The sequence below is a fragment of the Mytilus trossulus genome, chromosome 1 (genome assembly GCF_036588685.1).
Source record: "Mytilus trossulus isolate FHL-02 chromosome 1, PNRI_Mtr1.1.1.hap1, whole genome shotgun sequence".
NCBI classification, from domain to species: Eukaryota; Metazoa; Mollusca; class Bivalvia; order Mytilida; family Mytilidae; genus Mytilus; species Mytilus trossulus.
In genome coordinates this window covers 66,404,751-66,429,951 of record NC_086373.1, presented here as the reverse complement: position 1 = coordinate 66,429,951, position 25,201 = coordinate 66,404,751, and the positions used below count along the sequence as shown (strand labels likewise).

Below are 25,201 nucleotides of genomic sequence, written 5' to 3'. Positions count from 1 at the left end.
GCAATTGAAAAGACTTGCTATTGCACAATACTTAATATAATAATTTTAGATCCTGATTTGGACCAACTTGAAAACTGGGCCCATAATCAAAAATCTAAGTACATGTTTAGATTCAGCATATCAAAGAGGCCCAAGAATTTAATTTTTGTTAAAATCAAACTTAGTTTAATTTTGGACCCTTTGGACCTTAATGTAGGCCAATTTGAAAACGGGACCAAAAATGAAGAATCTACATACACAGTTAGATTTGGCATATCAAAGAACTCCATTTATTCAATTTTTGATGAAATCAAATAAAGTTTAATTTTGGACCCAGATTTGGACCAACTTGAAAACTGGGCCAATAATCAAGAATCTAAGTACATTTTTAGATTCAACATATCAAAGAACCCAACCGATTCACTTTTTGTCAAAATCATACTAAGTTTAATTTTGGACCCTTTGGACCTTAATGTAGACCAATTTGAAAACATGACCAAAAGTTAAGAATCTACATACACAGTTAGATTCGGCATATCAAAGAACCCTAATTATTCAATTTCGATGAAATCAAACAAAGTTTAATTTTGGACCCTTTGGGCCCCTAATTCCTAAACTGTTGGGACCAAAACTCCCAAAATCAATACCAATCTTCCTTTTATGGTCATAAACCTTGTGTTTAAATTTCATAGATTTCTATTTACTTATACTAACGTTATGGTGCGAAAACCAAGAAAAATGCTTATTTGGGTCCCTTTTTGGCCCCTAATTCCTAAACTGTTGAGACCTAAACTCCCAAAATAAATACCAATCTTCCTGTTGTGGTCATAAACATTGTGTTTAAATTTCATTGATTTCTATTTACTTAAACTAAAGTTATTGTGCAAAAACCAAGAATAATGCTTATTTGGGCCCTTTTTTGGCCCCTTATTCCTAAACTATTGAAACCAAAACTCCCAAAATCAATCCCAACCTTCCTTTTGTGGTCATAAACCTTGTGTCAAAATTTCATAGATTTCTATTAACTTAAACTAAAGTTATAGTGCGAAAACCAAGAAAATGCTTATTTGGGCCTTTTTTGGCCCCTAATTCCTAAAATGTTGGGACCAAAACTCCCAAAATCAATACCAACCTTCCTTTTATGGTCATAAACCTTGTGTTAAAATTTCATAGATTTCTATTCACTTTTACTAAAGTTAGAGTGCGAAAACTAAAGGTATTCGGACGACGACGACGACGACGACGACGACAACGACGACGACGCCAACGTGATTGCAATATACGACGAAATTTTTTTCAAAATTTGCGGTCGTATAAAAACCGGTAATATTACAATTTATTAGAACGCAACGTTACATATGCGCAAATACTCAAAAATAGTATCTACAAGTATTATAAATGAAATTAAAATAAAAATCAGTAGTAATAAATGGAAGAAACCCAACAATTTGGAATAACATTTCAAATCTAACACATTTCATTACATTTAGTTGAGACTAACTCAAGTTAGAGAACGGAAACGAAAAATTCAGCATTTTTTTTCATTTGTAAAGGGCATAACCCTAGAACGGTAATCAAAGTGCTTGTAAGCACTGAATGATAAAGATTGCTTCAATTTATCAGTAGGAAGTAAATTTGAATATTGCATTGTATAAAGCATTGGTTGAAGTTGATTCAACTACCATTCTGGACAAAGAAAGAAAACTCCAATTTTCAAAGAAGACTTTAATATATTTTTAGAAATGAAGGGTAAAAATTGCTTTAATTTATCAGCGGAAGGCAAAATTAAACAGTGCATTGTATAAAGCATTGATTGTAGTTGATTCAACTATAATCATGGACAAAGGAAGATTACCTAAATTTTAAAAATTACTTAATTGATGTTTTGAGAAGAAAAAAAAATGAAAAATTTAGCAATTTTTCCATTTGTAAATGGCATTACTCTAGAACAGTATAAGCGATGGCACCAAAATTCAAAACTTGATCTGTATATTGTGGTTATAAGCATTGTGTATAAGTTTCATAACATTTGGTTGAGGCAAACTTAAGTTAGAGAACAGAAACGAAAATTTTAGCAATTTTTCCATTTGTAAAGGGCATAAAAATATGTTCTTGAATTTTTGCTTTGGATTGATGCTCTATCTTGATCATTTAGAAGCTTCAGTTAAATTTTCGTAAGATTCCTTGAAGGTTTGACAAAGTTATATCATTTGTATGTACAAACGCAAACTTAACCTAAATGTCAACGACGCCGACGGAATCTATGATCGCTATGTCTCGCTTTCTCGACTTTCGTTGCAAACGAGACAACAACAGTGAAATGTATTGCAGATGGTGTTGTCATAATGTCATACATTTTGATGCTCGTATTTAACATTTGAATTATTTGAGTTCAATAACCACACCAGGTATCCAGATCCAAAATCTGCGCTGGGATCCGAATCCCAGAGCAATAGCACGAGAATGCATTCGGTGAATAAGTAAAATCTGGTTCCAACTCCCACGCAGCATCATCCTCTGTGCGAATCGGATCCAGATTTGATTTCCTTACCGTTTGCGGCCTCGTGTAATTACTGCTTGGGATTTAAATCCCTCCGTGGATTTTAGATCGGGATACCCGATGTGACAATTGTATCAAGCAAACAACACATTAGCTTAGAATGTCTTTATTTTGAAGCACACAATGAATGTTCAAACGTAATTTAAAAAAATAAAAAAACACTTGATTTTTAAAAGATTGTCTGAAATAATTTAATTTTGTATTAGTTCATACCATAAATAAATGGGAAATGTGTCCATTGGACACAGAAGATGCCCCCGCTTGCATATACGTTATAAAGGGACATAATTCAAGAACCGTAAAAGTGACGCTACCCAAATTCGTACTCAGTAGTAATCTGAGTGGTAATATAAGCATTGTGTATGAGTTTCATATCATTTGATTGAGGCAAACTTAAGTTGGAGAACGGAAACGACAAATTCAGTATGTTTTCCATTCATAAAAGGACATAACTCTATAACTGTAAAAGTGACTCTAGAAAGGTAAAAGTGAGGCCACCCAAATTCAAACTTGATCTGTGTTGTGTAGTAATAATCATTGTCTGTAAGTTTCATAACATTTGATTTAGGCAAACTGAAGTTAGAGAACGGAAACCAATTTCGAGACGCACGGACGTATAGACGGACAGGGATAAAAGTAAATGCCCCCTCCGCTATGGCGGGGGCATAAAAAAAATACAAGCAAGCGAAGTAAAAAACTATGGCCTAAAGTTTTAGTGCAATTCAAAATTTTATGAACAGAGACCACAATGCTTATTGAGTAGCCAAGTATATATATGTCGATTTGCATGCTGATGAAAAATAAGAAAGATTATCATAAATTATAAGCGCACAGAATGCTCTTTCTAAACAATGTACATAAGTACGGAGTGATCCAATTAGCCCTAAACATAATACATTTTCTCGAAATAAACAATTTATTAGCGCATTGGTCTAGTCGTTGTCTCGAGACTTTCAATACTAATATGAAAATATAATAAAAACTACAATTATGCATTGTTTATATTTTAATAACGATTTATCTCTAATTAATCATGTCTTAAAATTAAACAAATGGAAGTAAAACATATTTACAAAAGTAATAACCCGTAAAAAAATCAATAATTATTTGAAATCATCACGATTATTGCGCATAAGTGTTAATTTATTCCGTTAAATTTCTTGTTTCACCTCTGTTTCAGTGTTTATACATCTACTGTAATATGTACAATCATCGAGGTTGGTAAGTGAGAATTTAGGTCCCATAAATTTGATCCGGTGTTCTCTTTGTATGTAATATTTAGAATAAAATGGCAGCATTGGTCATTCGTTTTTAATATTGCTACTCGCTACTTTCCGTTACGGTTGAAAAAAATTCCAAATGGATCAGTCTAATTGAACGACGTCACACTCGCCCTCACTTTCAAAATAATTCGCCCCCACTAAATCAATGAAAACTCGCCCCAACTGAAATATATCACAGTTATCATCAGCTCAGTAGTCAGTATTTGGGTACTGACATGATTAAACAAACTTTACTAAAATTATCCGTTTATAAATTTATAAATTGTTAAGAAACTAAGGTTTCAACTCCCTCAGGCAAAGTTGGCTTTAGATGAATTGGGCTATCTATTTTAGGTATTTTTGACATACAGCTCTTCAACGGTTTCGGTACTTATACATCTTCGGATTTCAAATGTTTGGCATTGAGCGTTCCTGATGAAGGTTAATCTAGAAAAGCGCTTCGGACGCAAGAAATTAATAACGTGTTGTTTTCAATATTTTATGGTAGGTTCTAAAATCTTTCCATATGCTCGACATCACTTTCAAAATTACCCCAATTTCTAATAAACTGCTTCGCTGAACGCAGCTGGATACGCCTGCAGCGGTCAAACCCTTAACAGTTGGGGGCAAAATGGACACGATATTCAAGCTTGATACAGGTCGGAATTTGGATTGTAATTAAATATTTTACATGTTATAGGTTTCTGAATAAATGTAGTCAAAGAACTTGAAATTGATAACTAGTATATGAGTTGAATTTGTATTCAATTAAAGATTTCTTGCTGTTGTGCAATACTAAGTAAATCTGTTGTCAGACTATAAAAAAATAAAGTTAAAAAACTTCTCAATGTTATATCAGAAATTTATAAAAAACTAAACTAAAAGGAGGTTATCTTAATAGATATAAATCAGTCATCAAAGTTTAATGAAAACTGCTCTAAGCACTTTAATGATATTGTCCAAAAACTTGAAAATCACCCCTTTTTTATGAATAAAATCTTATAACTCGGAAACGTAAAATCTAAAATTTTTAAAAATCAAAAGGGAGCTTACAACAATAGATATAAACAATTTACCAAAGTTTCATAAAAAATGCTGAAAGCCTTTTTGAGTTATTGTCCGAAAACTGGAAAATCCCCCTTTTTGCAATGAATAAAACCCCATACCCATAAATCGGAAATTTGTATTCTAAAATTTATAAAAATCAAAAGGGAGCTCATGTCGAGAGTATTAAACAATTCACCAAAGTTTCTTGCAAATTGGTGAAATTGTTTTTTGAGTTATTGTCCGAAAACTGGAAAATCCCCCCTTTTTTAATGAATAAAACTCCAAAATTCGGAAACGGTATATCCAAAATTTATAAAAAAAAAAAGAAAGGGAGCTCACGTCAATAGATATAAACAATTAACCAAAGTTTCATGCATATTGGTTAAAGCGTTTTTGAGTTAATGTCCGACATGTTGACGACGGACAGACGGTCAACGGTATACCATACTACGTCTCGTAAACGGGCATATAAAAACTGCAACTTCGCAGTCTAATATTATATGTGATCGTGAATGCAAATTAAATGTTGCCTCATTTCTGAATTTGTTCAGCTAAAAAAATCCTTTTCACAAAGAACAAGCATTTTGTGAGTATTACATGGCAATACATAGTCCCCTACCGGTTTAAAATTCATTGTAATGGAATGAAATTCTAACTTGATCTATAGCTTGTCATGGTGTAAATTACATAAAATAACAAACAAACCTACCACTTAATTCTTCAAACAATTTATAAAGAGAAGGAAACAAAAAAAATGTCATTTATCTTAACACAAAGTCTTTTACAAATCTTTTTAAAACCAGATGATCCACAGGGCGCAGCTTGATACGACCGCAGAGGTCGAACCCTGAACAGTTGGGGCAAGTATGGACACAACATTCAAGCTTGATACAGCTCTAAATTTTGATTGTGATTAAATAGTTGACACAGCATAGGTTATTGACACAGAATGAATGTGGTCTAAGAACTTAAAGAATTTAAATTGGACATTTACTTATTGTGGTCCAATATCCAAAATCTAAATACATGGTTAGATTCAGCATATCAAAGAACCCCATACATTCAATTTTTGTTGAAATCAAATGTAATTTTTGACCCCGATTTGGACCAACTTGAAAACTGGACCCATAATAAAAAATCTAAGTACGTGTTTAGATTCAGCATATATCAAAGAACCCCAATAATTCAATTTTTGTTATAATCAAACTAAGTTTAATTTTGGACCCTTTGGACCGTAATGTAGACAAATTTGAAAACAGGACCAAAAATTAATATCTAAATACACGGTTAGATTCGGCATATCAAAGAACCCCAATAATTCATTTTTGATGAATCAAACAAAGTTAAATTTTGGACCCTTTTTTGCCCCTAATTCCTAAACTATTTGGACCAAAACTCCCAAAATCAATCCCAACCTTCCTTTTGAGGTCATAAATCTTGTGTTTAAATTCATAGATTTCTTTTTACTTATACTAAAGTTATTGTGCGAAAACCAAGAAAATGCTTATTTGGGCCCCTTTTGGCCCCTAATTCCTAAACTGTTGGGACCAAAACTCTCAAAATCAATCCCAACCTTTCTTTTGTGGTCATAAACCTTGTGTTTAAATTTCATAGATTTCTATTTACTTATACTACATTTATTGTGCGTAAACTAAATGTCTTCGGACGACGACGTGATAACAATATACGGACCACAATTTTTTTTTGCGGTCGTACAAAAATGAGTTATTTCCCTTTGAATAGAAATCTAGTAATGAATAAGTATTTCATCAAAAAATTAATTCTAGGGAAAGGGCTTTAACTGAACAAGGAGAAAAGCTAAAATCTTGAAATTGGAACTTGACCTGTAACTTGTCATGATAAAACAATACACCAAATATCAAATGAATATCTTCAAGCATGAAGAAAAAAGTCTGGAAAAGTGATTTGCCGGACTGACGAATGGTCAGACAGACAGACAGCCAGAGTGCAAACCTTAAGTACCCTTCGACTTCGTCGGTAGGGAACTAATAACGTATCAGATGTAGCCATGGAAAACAAGCCGAATTATTTGCAAAATAATGGAAAAAAGAAAGCAGTAAATTAATCCAGTACCATGTTAAATTTCATATAATTTTTTGTTTAAATTTTAAAATATAGAATTGTACGTTATTATATGTAATTGGAATCGATCTTTGCTAAAAGCAAAGTTCATTAAAACAAAGTTCAGTAAACATTATGACTGTTTATGATTTAATGTGACACAGTATGATGAAAATATTATATATATAAAGAGATCAGTGAATATCATGGAGATAGCAACTAAGAGAATAAACTTTTCAAGGGTCAACAACAATACATGAAGAAAGGTAGATAACTCCAGGACAACAAAAATCGTCCCTTGCATGACATGTGAGACTTTAGAAGATTTTGGACTAATATAGTCATGCAGGATCGATAAGTTCAAATTCATAAAGGTTACAAAGTAAAACTTTGCCTTATGCACCAAAAGTTTATTCAATTAAAACTTTCTATGGGTCACATTAATCATGTTAACAATCTTAGTTTAGTTTACTTGGTGCAAAACGTTTTCTTTTAATGCTGTTTTACACATATTTAAAACGAACTGCATTAAATGAAATTCGAGATGTCACATCTGTCTTAATGTATAAAGCTAACTTCTTTTTTAATCAATAGTTTGCGCACAGTTCAGTTTTGAACATTTTACCCTTCTTCCTCTTCCTCTTCCTCATCAAAGTCCTGTTCTTCTGCTGTTGCATCCTGATACTGTTGGTATTCAGAAATTAAATCGTTCATATTCGACTCTGCCTCGGTAAATTCCATCTCATCCATCCCTTCACCAGTATACCAATGAAGAAAAGCTTTTCGGCGAAACATGACTGTAAACTGCTCAGAGATTCGCTTGAATATTTCTTGAATTGCTGTACTGTTACCCATAAAAGTAGCCGACATTTTCAAGCCTCTTGGTGGAATGTCACAAACAGCCGTTTTGACGTTATTTGGAATCCATTCTACAAAATATGAACTGTTTTTGTTCTGGACATTTAGCATTTGTTCGTCAACCTCTTTCATTGACATTCTCCCTCTAAAAATACAAGCAACAGTCAAATATCTTCCATGGCGAGGATCACAAGCCGTCATCATGTTCTTAGCATCAAACATCTGCTGTGTCAGTTCCGGTACAGAAAGTGCACGATACTGTTGACAGCCGCGTGATGTTAAAGGTGCAAACCCTGGCATGAAGAAATGAAGACGAGGAAACGGAACCATATTAACGGCTAATTTCCTCAAATCTGCATTCAATTGTCCAGGAAATCTAAGACATGTTGTTATGCCCGACATTGCAGCGGAAACAATGTGATTCATATCTCCATATGTGGGTGTGGTCAACTTCAATGTTCTGAAACAGATGTCGTAGAGAGCCTCATTGTCGATACAGAAAGTCTCGTCAGTGTTTTCAACAAGCTGATGAACAGATAAGGTTGCATTGTACGGCTCAACAACGGTGTCAGAAACCTTGTAAAAAGATTATTTTACAAAATTTATTAAGTGCTTTAATTTATTAGGAAACTGGTGAATCAATAAATAATTTAAAACATACCCATCAATTTTCATACATACATGTATTTACACAAGGTCCCAGATGAAGAAAGGAATGAACCAGACATCTTCTTTTCCATGCAAATTTCAGGTCAGTAAACATATTAACGTGCCAGTCTTAAGTTGGGGATCATCTGTCAGTGGTTGTCTTTTTTCATACCTTATTTTTTTGTCATTTGTATAACGGAGTTAAAAGCTGATTTTTTGTTAGTCATTTAGATTTATTCACTTTTTGGGACAATTGAAAGCATAACGAATGTAAATCTCTAAATAAGTTTCGGCTTCTTGTACATTTTTGGATAAATAATCAAAATTTATAAAAAAATGTCATAAATGATGTTTTGGACTATCTTCAGGTGTTCAGGTACCAAAAACAAAACAAAATTGAAGCATCACTGATGAAAGTTTAAACGTGGCTTCTGGTCATGTCTTACCCACCATATCTGGATGACACATGCCCAATAGCTGGAAATACATAATAGTTCCATTTCCAGAGATTTTATATAGAGACCTAGATTCAGGAGATATTTCAAACTAGATAGCTGTCATTTGTTAAGAATGCTTAATCCCAAGTTCCAATCTGACATGATCACAAAAAGCAGCATCTCCAATTACTGAATTATTACCTTTTAAAAATCACAAATTAAATAAATAAATATTTTATTTTATTGAAAGCAATTGTTGGAAAGTCTCTCTTCATGTAATAAGAGATATACACGTGCCTTTGTTAAAATTGTCTTTTGTAGATCTTATTCTTGTAGAATGTTATCTAAATGAAGCAACAGCTAACATAGTATAAAAGTAAACATCACAACTTTGGAGAACTCAGATTGAATTGTCTCCCTTTGTATATTAAGTTTGTGATATCAACCTATATACTAATAAAATAAGTTCATAGTTTAATTCGATATCGACTATTAAAAACATGTATAAACTTTTTACTTCAAGTTAAATATATATATCATCATGTTATGCGTTTTCGTACTAATAACAATTTTCACTGCTTACGGTTTTCACTGTTGAGTTTTTATTCAGGTGTTTACTCAAATTTAAAAAGCATGTCCTGTAGATTGATTTTAGGTATCTAGTTTTTTTGTCAATGCTTACTACGATTTTTTACTGTTTCCGATTACTTTGCGATTTTTGTATGTCAAAAAAAACGGCGTCATATGTTTTCGTATGAATCAAAAATTGGATCGGTACACGGACAGGAAATGACTACAAAATCCGGAAATTAATATCTATACTATTAAACGAGAAGACCTCATTTTTGGTGTCGCTTCTCTTCTTTCCACAATGAATTGATCAACACGCCTCTGTGTCTTATATGTACAGTACATAGTGCCATTTGTCATCCAGTCATATGATTATTCAGATTGAGTTATTTTTGGAGAAAAACGAGAAAAAAGGCATCCGGATATTGTTCCGTCATTGGACGAAATTATAAGTCAGATTAGACTTCCGTTTTGCGTTTTTTCTGTATACTTTGAACATACATATACAAAGAATAAAGTGTATTTGCAGATTTCTATCTGCTATCTTTTTCAAGTTTACTATCCACGACAGTCACAGAATTTATTAAATAGAGAGGGTCTGTATACTATACCAATAACCACTATTGATCTATTAGTAAACTTAGAATTGAAAGTGTAATAGATGTGCCTTGATGTACCTAGGTTAATTCCCCTTAATTTGGACAAATTAATAATTCAGTATTTAAATGTTTATTTTAAGTTTAATTTTATTTAAAAACAGTATGATAAAAGTAAGGATTGTTAATTTAACTGTTTTAGTATTTAACTTTCGATGTTTTTATAATGTTTTATAAATATTCATTTATTCAACTTTTCTTCAGTACCGTTTCAGTTAAAAGTCACCCTGTTTAATGACAAGTTTAGAATATCATTTGGAGTTTAGGAAAGCCGACCGTGCAAGGGCTGTATAGCCAGTCAAGGTCGTTAAAAACTTCCATTTGTTGTTGGAGTTTAGGCAGAATCGGCCTTGCATAGACCTCCAAAACTCGCCGCTTTGGAGTTTTTAGTTAACCACTATATCGGTGCAGTTCGCCAGAGTTGAGCATTATCTTGCTAATTTCACTACATTAAAACACAACGCGAAGCAAATTCACGTTTCTGTTTAGACAAAGTTTTTTGACTCCTGTTTATATCCGACTTTGTTTAATACATGCAACTGTTACATACATTTGTGAATAAAATATAGTTTCGTTTGATTCATTGTCTGTTGTTCAGCCATAATCTGATATCAGGTATCCCAATGGTCAAATAGGGGCAAAGTACTGGCCGCTACACGTCCCGGAAGGTGTCGTCACCGACCCCCTCCGTTACAAAAGTAAATACACTATATTTATAAAGTAATGAGTGTTCATAATATACAGATAAGCATGTGAACTTTTGATACCTTTTCTGAAATTATCCAGTCATTAAATCTTTTTCAAAATTAATTAGTTACAAAAAAAAAGAAGATGTGGTATGATTGCCATGTTGAGACAACTCTCCACACGAGACCAATATGACACAGATATTTACAACTATAGGTTACCGTACGACCTTCAACAACGAGCAAAGCCCAAACCGCATACTCAGCTTTAAAAGGCCCCGAACTGACAATGAAAAACAATTCAAACCAGAAAACTAGCGGCCTTATTCATGTACAAAAAATGAACGAAAAACAAATATGTAACACATAAACAAACAACAACCACTTAATTACAGGCTCCTTACTTCATAACATACTAAATGTATGTTTATATTGAAATTGATAGAAAACCAAAAATGGGAAAATTGGAAATAAAGAAGGAGGGATAAAAAAGCATTTTCCTGTCCCCAATAACCTATGACTTATGATACTTTTGCTGAAATTCTCCAGTCATTCAATATTTTACAAAATTCTTCCAACAACACTTTACATACTTTAAACTACGCTCTGAATGCCCGCGATTTCGCGGGTGTGTTCTAGTTTTTTCTAAAGTCGTGGTTCTGGTGATCGCTTGAATCATAAAAAAAGTTATTAAATACTTTTTAGTACTAAAAATTACTAGGATATAGTTTAAGGTTGGTGTTTCGTGTGCTAATTTTTAGATTTTGATTAATTTCAGATTGGCACCTGGTTTGTACAAAATACATTATTTTTTCTAAAATAAAATGCAGTTTTCAAAATTTAGGATTAAATATAAAAAGTTCAAACTATTTTCATCTTCATGTATCAAGGATGAATAAAAAAAAAATGTCAATGAAATATTGAATAATTAGATTTTGAACAACCATTTTATATAAGAACTCTGCTAATTTTAACTCGCTGGTTCGTAATTAAAACGGCAAAAAAAACACCACATGACAGTCATATGTCTTGAAGATCCGATGTCTGACTTGCAAAAAAACATATCTGGACTTTATTTCAACCCTTCAGAATTTTATTCCACAAGTATTCTAGTGATGCATATTTTTGACATTAAATAAAAATGGCTAAATAGGTTAGTTTCTAACGTCTTTAAAAAGCGACATTGAATATGTTTTAAATATGTCAAGTTGTAGTGGTGTTGTTGTTCTATATATAGAAACCGAAAACACGCCATAATGTACGCGTATGCAGTCTAAATCGACGAAATGTGGTTGATACGAAAACATAAGACATACGAAAACATATGACACGACGATAAGAGTGATATTTCATAATTTTGATTTACATAGGATTGAAATGTAGGTGTTCTTCATCTGAGATTGTAGCAAGTCTCAGATTTAATTTGGTGTGACTTCTAAACTCTTTTTTTCATTTAAAGGCAAAGATATGTGGACATGTACTTTAACAGGTAAATGTAACACATTATACATATATTTATTTTTACCTTTGGAGATGGGAATACAGAGTAAGTGATCATTATCCTGTCTGGGTATTCTTCCCGGAGTTTACTGATCAACAGTGTTCCCATGCCAGATCCTGTTCCTCCACCAAGAGAATGTGACAACTGGAACCCTTGAAGGCAATCACATGTTTCCGCCTCTCTTCGGACGACATCCACAACACTTTCTACCAGTTCAGCTCCTTCTGTGTAATGACCTTTGGCCCAGTTATTTCCAGCACCAGACTGACCAAATACGAAGTTGTCAGGTCTAAATAGTTGCCCAAACGGACCCGATCGCACAGAATCCATGGTACCAGGTTCCAAATCAACAAGAACTGCTCTAGGAACATATCTGTTTCCTATAATTATATAGATGTAAATGTATGTTAAACTTTAAAATTATAGATTTTACCTTGGTGGTGACTCGACTCAGATATTTTACTTACTTATTGGTTTTTTTAACGACCTTGACTGGCTATAAACACAGGGATTCGGTTAGCAGATTAAAACTTTGTTAAACAATGTTTTTTTTAATTTTTTTTTATTATTTCCTGTCTACTTGTATTACTTTATTAACGTATTTGACCTTGACATCACTATTTCTTTGCTTTCTAGCAATGCGCAGTTTATTATCCATATCCGTATACTGAAAAATTCTACGGATATGGATAGTAAACTGCACATTGCTAGAAAACAAAAAAATAGTGATGTCAACGTCAAATACGTTAATAAAGTAATACAAATAGACAGGAAATAATAAAAATAAAAATGAAAAACATTGTTTAACAAAATTTTAATCTGCTAACCGAGTCCCTGTGGCTATAAAGCCCCCGCACGGTCGGTAGATATTTTTTTGTTACCTGGGACTATTACAATAACATCAGGATAATAGTACCAGATGTTTCCAAGTACTGTACATTTAATGATTTTGCATTTTGTATTTTCCTACTCCACTAATTTACTTACCTGCAGTTGGTGTATAACAATGTAAAAATAATAAACTTAATTCATTCGATTTTACTCTAGCAAATTTGGTACAAGTTTAAATAACATTGTTATACAAGTAAAATTCAAGGTACGATGATCGATCATGTCTACTGATGAATTTCTACGAATAAATCGATGTCATTCGAGGTATATCTACCAGGCAGATTTGAATCTGATATTGCTCTGTCTGACAGGTAACACTATACACCTTATCGCTATTTAGTCCAATCCGGGGAAAAACAGTTACTTGGACAACTTCCTGTTGAGGGAAAGCATAACCAATAAAGCATTGAGCTGAGGGAGTGAAAAGTTTGGAAGGTGGACAAAATTTTGATAGTTTAAGAATCAATTCATTATTGTTAAAAGACAAATTATAGCCATTGAAAATGCTTTGTTTTATGTTTATACGATGGCTTAAACATGTCTGTATGAAAATAAATGGGGAATGTGTCCATGGGACACATATGATGCCTCCGCTTGCATATAACGTTATAAAGGGACATAACTCAAGAACTGTAAAATAGACGCTACCCGAATTTATACTTGATCTGAGTATTGTGGTAATAAGTATTGTTTATAAGTTTCATAACATTTGGTTGAGGCAAACTGAAGCTAGAGAACAGAAACGAAAAATTCAGCAGTTTTTCCATTTGTAAAGGAGCATAACTCTAGAACAGTAAAAAAGATGCCACCAAAATTCAAACTTGATCTGTGTTTTGTGGTAATAAGCATTGTGTATAAGTTTCATAACATTTGGTTGAGGCTACCAAAAGTTGGAGAATGGAAACGAAAAATTCAGTAATCAAGTTTTCCATTTTTAAAGGGGCATAACTCTAGAACGTTCAAAGTGACGCCACCAAAATTCAAACTTGAAGTGTGTTTTGTAGTAATAAGCATTATGTATAAATTTCATAACATTTGGTTGAAGCAAACTAAAGTTAGAGAACGGAAACGAAAAATTCAACAGTTTTTCCATTTGTAAAGGGGCATTATGCTCTAGAACGGTAAAAGTGACGCCACCCAAATTCAAACTTGAGCTGTGTTTTGCGGTTATAAGCATTGTGTATAAGTTTCATAATATTTCGTTGAGGGAAAAAAAAGTTAGGGAACGGAAACGAAAAATTCAGCAATTTTTCCATTTGTTAGGGGTTTAACATGTTTAACTCTAAAACAGTAAAAGTGACGCCACCCAAATTCAAACTTGACCTGTGTTTTGTGATAATAAGCAGTGTGTATAAGTTTCATAACATTGGGTTAAGGCAAACTAAAGTTAGAGAACGGGAACCAATTTTGGGACGTACGGACGTACGTACAGACCGACAACAAGAAGGTTAAACTTAATGCCCCCTCCGCTACTGCGGGGTCATAAAAATTATGCACAATACATTGTTTCAGAGACATATAATGTTGTCTCTAATTGTTTGAACAAGGCCCCAGATAGCTTCAACTGGTTTTAAAAGTTATGTAATTTTAGAACTTATCCGGATAAGGTGTTTTCTTCTACTAAGTTCTTACCATTGTTTTCATGTTTTTTCCCCTTTTTTGGATTTTTTTCTTATTGCCATTATTGTTTAGAAAATATATTGTATATAAATATATTCTAATTGATAGATCATATATAATTAATGTATTAGTCCAAGATGAATATTGTTGTTAGCATTGTGAATGAAGTTTCTTTTTTAATGTTATCAAGCACAATTCTACCTCCTTTTCACTTGCTTTATCTTTAGTTTGATTGATTTTAGATATAGAGCTAATGACTTGAAGCCATACACATGTGATCAATGTAAAAACGTCTAACATGAAGAAAATGTCACATACCATTTGCTTCGCTGAAGTAAACACTGATTCTCTCAAGTTGTAGATCAGAATCGCCATGATATTGTCCAGTTGGATCTACCCCATGCTCATCTGAAATGACTTCCCAGAACTATAGAGAAAAATATTAAATAAATTGTGAAGCTTTTTTATTGTCAAAGTTTCTCTCCTACCATTCATCTTTTGTAAGGGTGTATGGGATTTTTCTCGGGACCATATTTGTTTTTCAACTTTACTTTACTTTAATAAAAATAAATCTATGTCTTTAGATTTCTTACTTGGACAAATAACAAAAATTCATTAATCATGTTAATGGGAAAGAGAGATAAATTCTATAAATCCGATTAATTTTGATTCTGAATTTGAACTTGTGAATCCCCTGACTGTTATATTTGAACATGTGAATCCCCTGACTGTTCTATTTGAACATGTGAATCCCATGACTGTTCTATTTGAACATTTGAATCCCCTGACTGTTCTATTTGAACATGTGAATCCCCTGACTGTTCTATTTGAACATGTGAATCCCATGACTGTTCTATTTGAACATTTGAATCCCCTGACTGTTCTATTTGAACATGTGAATCCCCTGACTGTTCTATTTGAACATGTGAATCCCCTGACTGTTCTATTTGAACATGTGAATCCCATGACTGTTCTATTTGAACATGTGAATCCCCTGACTGTTCTATTTGAACATGTGAATCCCCTGACTGTTCTATTTGAACATGTGAATCCCCTGACTGTTCTATTTGAACATGTGAATCCCCTGACTGTTCTATTTGAACATGTGAATCCCATGACTGTTCTATTTGAACATTTGAATCCCCTGACTGTTCTATTTGAACATGTGAATCCCCTGACTGTTCTATTTGAACATGTGAATCCCCTTGAATATAATCTGATTTTTTTGTACATATTTTGTTTATTTGTTTACTAATTTTAACCTTTGATCACACCATGATTCATTTTCCTAAAAAGTAGGATTTCATTTTTTTAGTCGCCTGACATGTGGGAAAAGCCGCCATCGCCAGTCTAATCGAACCGTAGTGAAACAGTTGGCCCTTAATGTACGGCGGTAAGCGTAAGGTAAAGGTAAATTGTTTCATAAAAGTAACATAAAATGTACAAAGACAATAAGCTTTCTTTTAAAACCGAAAGACATCCGTTTATGTTCGTGTAATTATGTCATCTATAGTCCAAATGAAACTAAACAGAATAAGAAACTACGTTTATTTTTCATAGAAAATGACAAGACGAAGTTACATTCGGCACACCTTGGCACCGCAATCTGCCGAGGTTGACCGATTATATGATGTTCTTATGATGGTTGTTTGGTGTATTTATACTGCTCGAGACTGCATCATCTACAACATTGCTATGTCAATGTTTTCATCCTCTTCATAAGTGGATCGATTGTAGAAAAGGTTCTTCTTACCACTGTCGTAATCTTCTTTTTTCAGCCGGTTTCACTCGTTTGCTTTTAGCCGCTTTTTAGCCGGTAACGTGATTTGGTTAACACAGCTTATTCCGAAGCTCGAACAAATGAAGCAGACCTAAAAACAAAAACAAAAAACAAACTAGACAAAGATGAAACCCCCGCCACATGCATTAATATAATTTCGAAAATATTTGAATTCGAAAACATTGATGTTGAAGTAATTATATTTGAAATGGCAGTGTCAGTCCATATTTTAGGACAATGAAATGCTTGCTGTTACACACAAGTTTTGCAAATTTGTCCGAAGGTTTAAACAGAAGATGTTAGTAATACAAAATGTACATGGTCAGTGCAATAACTAAGCAGTATTAATAAGAAGGACTATATCTGACTTCATTTTTGCCCATTATTCTGCACTTTTTCTACCATTATTCTGTTTTCTGAAGAGCTCCAGATAAGCTGCGTATTTGCGTAATTACGCAATCAAAACAATAGAAAACCCAATTCAATTGTCCTTCTCGGCGTTTGAAAAGTAACCAATTCCTTCAAAGGAGAACCCAATTATTTATTGAAACTATTCCAACCCTAATAGTCGCTGTCAAGTGCGTTATTTACCCTAAACAATGAATTATTTTTGCGTAATTTAAAATCTTTTTTTGTAATTTAAAGTGATCTACTTTCGTTCTTAAAATAGAGCACCAATCAAAAAGCAATCCTAACTTCTCGGGCATTCTCGCTCACTTACATTAACGTAAATGCGATAAGGATCGAGAAGTTTCAAATGGTAGAACTGGCTTCTTGTATGAATCTAAAACCAGATGCTCCGCAGGGCGCAGCTTTATACGACTGCAGATGACGAACCCTGAACGGTTTGGGCAAGTATGGACACAATATTCAAGCTGGATACAGCTCTGAATTTGGATTGTGATTAAATAGTTGACACAGCATAGGTTTCTGACACAGAATGAATTTGATCTTATGAACTTAAATTTCTTTTTTTTCTTTTGAGCAATTCACTATGCTGACTGTTGAATATTAATCCTCTCAAAAAAAAAAAAAAGGTTTGAAGAAATTTTCTTTTTATTTCTGAAATTTGAAATGAGAAAAATTTACCCCCCCCTCCCAAATTTTGTTTTCACCCCCCCCCCCCCCCCCCCCTTTCCCTTATTCCAAAAATGATCTCAATTCAAATTTCTAATGGAGTTTGCAACAAGAAATACTCATTTAAATACATCATAGAATATTAAAATATAAAATGTCGTACAGTCTTGGTTAAAATTACTACAGTCGACTCTCGTTATCTCGAAGTCAGCCGGACCGGAGAAATATTTCGAGATACACATAGTTCGACTCAAACGAAAACCGGAAGTTTGACTGAACAAGGGACACAACTCTTGCTTAGCATGGTAAAGCTAAAATAAATCCGGGTGAATATGGGAAGGGGATCGATATTCTGGTATTAGATCGATGTATTTGTATGTCATGGTCTTTCGTTATTATAATAACATTGTATTACTTATTCAATTGTTTCAGTTACAATGTTTCCTATGGCTTTTATCCGAGAGAGTAATTTCGAATCGATAGTTTCGTTATTCAGGTCGTTTAAAGTTGACAAAATTGTTTATTCTCGGATACAAAAAGACTTTAGAAAATTTAGATTCCTCTTCATTTTGTTTTATCTCACTCTTTCTTTTAATAAAAGAAAATACAACATGATTAAAGACGCAGAATGAGTAGTTTTTAGGTGATCATCAAAGGAAGTCATAATCCTTACTTTATACACACCCAAGCTCATTAGTGTAAATCACAATTTATTGTTTTGTAAACATTGTAAATACTTTTTCAAAAGATGATCTTAGGTAAACACTCGTGGAAATAGCATTTCATAAATCAATACAGTTGTCAGTGACTGGAAATTTAATTACACGTGTATTGTCAGATTAACTCTTCAATCCATTTAAATGCCGGAGGTCATGTTTTGACATATGTGTATTAGTTCGAGATAAATAATGAATTTTTAATGCTTTTGTTAACCTTGGAATCGTAAATTTAGTTCGACTCAACCGAAATTTCGACATATCCCATTTCGACTCATCAGGAGTCGAATTACATACATTTATATGGAACAAAGGTCGGGACCACGTGAAAACTTCGACTCATCCGAAATTTCGAGTCAACCGAGTTCGAGACAACGAGAGTTAACTGTATTAATTAATAGTAACTTCTAAAAAATAAATTGGGAATGTGTCCAAAGGGACACAGATGATGCCCCCGCTAGCATATAACATTATAAAGGGACATAACTCAAGAACTGTAAAAGTGAAGCTGCCAAAAATTGAACTTAAACTGAGTTTAAACTTTAAGGTAATAAGCATTATATACACTTTTCATTAAATTTAGTTGAGACAAACTTAAGTTAAGAGAACAGAAACGAAAAAATTCTTCAATTTCTCCACTTGTAAAGGGGTATAACCCTAGAATGGTAATCAAAGTGCTTGTAATCACTGAATGGTAAAGATTGCTTTAATTTATCACTGAGTTGGCAGTAAAAGTGAATATTGCATTGTATATTGTATATAGCATTGATTTAAGTTGATTCAATTACTATTCTGGACAAAGAAAGATAACTCCAATTTTCAAAGAAGATTTCATAAAGCATTGGTTTTAGGTGTTTCAACAACCATTCTGGACAAAGAAAGATAACTCCAATTTATTGTCTTGAAACTACAAAAATGCTTGTTTTTGGCCCCTTTTTTACCCTTTATTCCTAGACTGTTTGCCCCATAACCCTTAAAATATATCCCAACCTTCTACTTATGGTATTAAACATTGTGGTACAATTTCAGAACAATTGAAATACTTATACACAACTTATTGTCCTAACACCAGATAAATGCTTGTTTTGGGCCCTTTGGGCCCCTTTTTCCTAAACCTTGGGGACCATAACCCCCCAAAACAGACACAAGCTTCATTTTGTGGTTATAAACATTGTGTTTAAATTTTATTGATTTCTATTTACTTATACTTAAGTTATTATCCGGAAACTATCCGTCTTCGGATGACGCTGACGACGACGTGATACCAAAAATACGACCGCGGTCAATTTTGCGGTCGTATAAAAATCGTTTGTCCCTTGCTAAAAATTTTATCCTGATAAACAAGCGGCACCAGTTCATACCATTTTCTTTTTATAGCAAAGGAATAGAAGAGGTAGAAAAAGCACCTCTTGTGCCAAAGACGTAGTTTAGTGAACAACCTCAAAACTACTCGTGAAAGCAATAACTCCGTGTGCAATAACTCTGGACATTAAATAACCACCAATCATCATGATCATATTGATAGTGACTGTTTTGCTGCTTACATGAACAATATTTTGGTGTATGTTACTAAATTGGGTAAAAATATAACTGTCCATGAATCGATGTTACATTGTTTTAACACAGTCACAAAACTATAATATTGATGCATCATAAACATGGCAATGAATCAATTTTACCCAAACAGAGTAAATGTCTCAATTTTAAGCCCTTTTTTACTCTGTAAGATTTGACCATGCAGTTATTCTCTATTCTGTAACCCTCATCCAGACCTTCATACAAAGATGTTACTATTACAAGGGAGTGACTCTAGGGATTCCATTGCACTTTGTTTAATCTAGTGACTGCATCACAAAAATGATAATGGAAAATAATTGTATTAATGTGATTATTATATAATGTCTGAACTTAACCAGACTGTTCTCTATCTAATAAACCTGATCTTACAGATCCATAATTGAATGAGTCATGTCTGTTGCATGTATTGATCGACAAATTCGTAGACCAGTTGTGTAAAACATGGTGAAATCCTTATATTGAAATCGAAATGTTATCTTGCAGAGGAGGGGAAAACAAAGGGGGGGGGGGGGGTCACCGGATTTAATTTTGAGTGGTGTATGATGTAAAACTACGATTTTGCAGCGTATTAAAATTTTTGCAGAAGTTAGGCTCTTGACCTGATACAGTTACATAAAGAAAACGCACCACCAGATATGTTGGTAGATCTTGGTATCTTGATGGCAATATATGTTGTTATATACAGTAAATATTGACAATACAATCACTCCTAGTACACTCAGACAAAAAACCATACCCCCTCCCCCCCAAAATTGAAGAAATAAATCATCTTATTTGTAAAAAAAAATCATTATATTATTGTATTCGTATAAAACAATCAAATGTATCAGTTTAAATATAACCCATTGTCAAGGTTATTTTGAATGTAAACATCATCTACGTATTACAAATATCGACAAACATCGGCCATTTTATTCATATATAATTAAAACATGTGCCCGCCCTTTGTTGTAAATTTAAATAATTGGGAGTGACGCTGCCCATTGATTCAAAAGAAGTCACTTGAATGTTTAGAAACCCTTCCCGGCAAATACTTTAAAATTCTATGCAACGTAAATGTATGTTTTAAATATTTTGTTTTTTTTCTGTTTAATCTTCAAATTGTAAGAATTTAAATGAATTAATTTGGAAAGAAAATTGATATCATTAAACTTAAATAATTTATAATTACCTTGGAACCGATTTGATTTCCACACTGTCCTGCTTGTATGTGAACTATTTCCCTCATTATTTCATGGGCTGCTTACAATAACAAATTTTCACTAATAATAAATATGTGATGACGAATTTCTACTGCAACGGCTGTTTGTACAAAAGTTCAAGGGCGAATAACAGGGTGATTAACTAGTAAAGTAAAAATAAAAGCACTTTTGCTATTCTTAGACATGTCAATTAAAAGATCAAACGCTTGACATCTAATATCCGGAACAAGAATAAGAATAAGAATATGGTAAGCAGCATAAACTTTTTATGTATGAGGCTGAGAAACTGGGGAAGGGCGAGGTTCTACCGAGCCCTTCCCCAGTTTTTCGCCGAGTACAAAAAAAGTTTATATTTTTATGACATTGACCTTATATTGTTTTTATACTGCAACTTAAATTAATAAATGATAGCTTTTTTAATTCAATTCAATTCAATTCAAAGTTTTATTGCCATATAAACTTTACAGTTTGTGACATATAACAACAACAAAAACAAATAAAGACAATAACTAAGTAACTCAATATATATACACAAATTCAGGTAAATATTAAAGGGTCCCCTGTCCTCAGTTCCATTGACTTTTTTATAAAGGATCCTAGTTTATTCACTTGTGTTGGTGTTGATGGGTTAAGTATATATATAACTTTGTCATTGTCAGTGAGATTAGCAAATAAATTACTTTCTCTATTAATAATGCAATCAACATATGTTAATCTAATATTTGAATTATGAGAACAATTTATTAGGAAATGTTTCTCATCATCTAGTACTTTACATTTTTTGCAAAGTCTCTCTTCGCGAGGAATTTTAAAATTAATAATGAATGGTCACTGATTCTAAGTTTTGTAATTAATTTTCTAAATTCAAAGTTTGGGTTAGAGAGGTAAGGTTTGATCAATAGATTTGGCTCAAGTGCTTTATAAAAATTTAATTTACTTTTATCATCAATAGATGTTAACTTATTTATCAACAGGTTGTTGTAGTATGAGTTTATTTGGGGTTTAATATAACTTTTAATATTTTTTAATTGTTTTAAATTATCACTGGTTTTTAGTCTATCTATAATCAATGTTAGATTCAGAAAGAATATCTTTTGCAGAAGTGAACCATGAATAGGTGCCACTAGAATCCAAAGTTTTAGTTAATTGAAAAGATTCATGTAATAAGGGATTCAAATTTGAGGTGAAAAGCCTTGCTAAATACATAATAGTTTGGGTTTTTATATGACATTCAATAGGCAGTCTTCCCAATTCGTTCCTTGTACCAAAATTTGAGGCACTCTTGTTAGTGCCAAGGGTAAACTTGCAATAACCAAGATGCAAGTTTTCTATTGGAGTCTTGTCAATAAAATTAAATGGGTCCACAATTTTTCCAGAAACCAAAGCTCTTTTTTTTAGCTTTGAAATATGTTATATATGAGTCCAAATATGTTATTTCAGAATTATAAGTCAATATAGTTCTCACTAAGGTGTCAAATAAGTTATTTTACACTCTGATAGGAAGGCTGCCAAGAGAATTACAAAAAAAAAATGTAGTATATGTTTTAATAGAGAACAAAACCTTTTTTGCCTTTTTTGTTAATTCAGCTGTACTATGACTGAGATTACCATTTGATTTAATCAGCAGACCCAAATCATGCTTTTGTCAAGCACGAGCCTCCCAAGTTTTAAGTATTATATATACATTTGTACCACTGCTTTTCTGAGATAAACGAGTTAAACAACGAGCACGCAGTGCGAGTTTGTTTACCAGTTTATAAAATTGTCATTACAAACTGTTATGTTTCTGAAAAGAATATAAATGAACCAGACGTTCCCGTGACGAAAACTGATAGATTCTACATGAAGCCCCACCGCACGGCATCACCACACATGCTTCCGAAAACTTTACTCTGTACGTTTTTTGCGGGTTTTTTTCAATAAATATATCGTCGCTGTTATGCAAAAACCTCGCATCTAAGGTTTTCATAATTTTACACCAGGCAATAAAAACTGATTTTTTTTTATCGATTATTTAGAATTAAATATTTATGTTCCAATGTATGCAGAAATATCTGATCTTCTAACCAATCAATTACCAAGGCGAGCAAAAATTTCTGCACTTATATTGTATTTTTAAAGCTTTTCATTATTTCTAAGCTATACATAATATATTAGACAAAAAATTGACAAAACTGTACCTGTTATAATCTCAGCTGCTAGTGCCATCTTTTTTTTCTTTTGAGATATGATATTTTCGCACAACAAAATGTCTCACCAATCCGACTACACTTTTTTCGTCACTTGTCAGAATTCGGGTTAATGATTGGTTAGAAGATCAGATATTTTCGCATTCAGTGGAACATACATATTTAATTCTTAATAATCGATAAAAAGATTTCCGCAAAAAATTGAGATACGAGGTTTTTGCATAACAGCGACGATATATGCAAAGTTGCAATACGATATTTCCTATCATTTTAAAATACGTTTATCATATTATAAATAAATTTTGTGTATTTACTGTCTTCTGATTGGTTAAAAGAATTAGCTTTATTTTCAATGTTATCAATTTTTATAAAGACGCGCCCACTCTAACGTTGTGTATTCATACGCAAACATCTGTGTACGTTGTTATTCGTATTAATACATATCTTTGAGCCATACCAAGGAGGACTTGCACATTTGAAGGTTTCAAATAAAGACATAAAGCATTACACAAGGGGTGGTAAGTACCATTTAATAAATCTAAAGCAGGTCGTTTTAGAATAGAGATAGTTCATTACCAAATTTTTTTTCTGAAAGTTATTTTAAAACACGTTATATTCAGGAGAAAATGTGATAAATTCAAAGTGTCAGGAGGAAATGTGAAAGATTCATATTTTCCCTTTTTATATGTAATATATATATATATACTAGTCAACAAAAGAAACGATACACGACTTTGAAATAAAATTTATCAAAAAGAATAAAATATAAAAAAAATGTGATACACTACTTTAAAAAGCTTTCATTTTCAATGTATTCAAAGGACCATGATGTAATATGTGTATTTGGTTTGTTGCTCGATTTTTGTTTTTCAAAATAAATTTATTCATGCTTCAACTTTCAGGTTCCAGATGTCTTTATGAATACTTTGAAACTTATCTAAATGCTCTTGGAAACGACGGATGTTTCTACCGAAAGCCTTTGACCAGCGTAATACGCTATGGAAAACAGCAATTAGGCGTGAACAAACTAGAGTTTTTAATGAAGGAAATGTGTGGAAAAGCCGGGTTAAAAGGAAACTTCACAAATCATTCGGGAAAAAGTTGCGCTACGTCCTTGTATAAGGCTGGTCTAGACGAACAGTCCATAATGGACCGTACAAGTCACCGTTCAACTGCCGTGAGAGCGTACAAAACAAAGACCAACGAAATAGAAGAAAAGGTATCGATGGCACTAAACCCCCCGTCTGAGGAGAACACCGTCGGGGCACTAAACCCCCCGTCTGAGGAGAACACCGTCGGAACAAGAGATGAAAAACAACCACCCACCAAGAAAATAAAATTCGATAATTCTGTAGAGATTCATGACGACACAAGGCATGGATTGTCCGATATCACGAATGGCCCCGCTTCTCGTGGAAATGTCAGTTATAACAATTGCCATTTTACTTACACCGTTACTAAATAAAGACAGTCGCGATGTGCATGTCAGAATATATTTTTTTTATTATGTAGTCTGACAGAGAAAAGCAGACATTTTTTAATAGATTCATATTTTGCAAGATGGATAAAATTTCAACTATTATTTAAGTGCTATAAATAATCCTGTATTAGTGCGATTTTTGAGATATTATACATAATTTGGATATTGTTTCTTTTTCTTTGTATGTTTTAGATACGAAAGTGAGCTCATTTTTCGTCAGGAGTAACATGATTTAAAATAGGGTACATTTGGCATTAAATGGTTATTTCAAAAGAGGGTTTGTCATATTTATTAAGTACTCCTGGTAGAAATGTGTACATTTTTGAAAATTGAAAAAATGACAGCATCACCCAAAAAACATGTTTATAAATTGAGCAGTTAA

The 25,201-nt window shown here is 32.9% G+C and overlaps 1 protein-coding gene across 2 annotated transcripts; it reads right to left on the bottom strand.

Moving 5' to 3' along the window:
• Positions 1–6,946: 6,946 nt before the first annotated feature.
• Positions 6,947–21,281, bottom strand: LOC134682546 (tubulin beta chain-like). 2 transcript variants are annotated; one of them, XM_063541777.1, is made up of 5 exons: positions 21,120–21,276; positions 16,551–16,668; positions 15,116–15,224; positions 12,311–12,666; positions 6,947–8,364 (listed from the first exon to the last, which is right to left on the bottom strand). In XM_063541777.1, the coding sequence occupies exons 4-5, from the start codon at positions 12,614–12,616 to the stop codon at positions 7,552–7,554; spliced, it is 1,119 nt and encodes a 372-aa protein (XP_063397847.1). In that variant the 5' UTR covers positions 12,617–12,666; positions 15,116–15,224; positions 16,551–16,668; positions 21,120–21,276; the 3' UTR covers positions 6,947–7,551. The 2 variants fall into 2 exon arrangements, with proteins under 2 accessions (XP_063397847.1, XP_063397846.1); XM_063541776.1 differs by lacking the exon at positions 16,551–16,668 and having other exon boundaries at positions 21,120–21,281.
• Between the last annotated feature and the right edge of the window lie 3,920 nt (positions 21,282–25,201).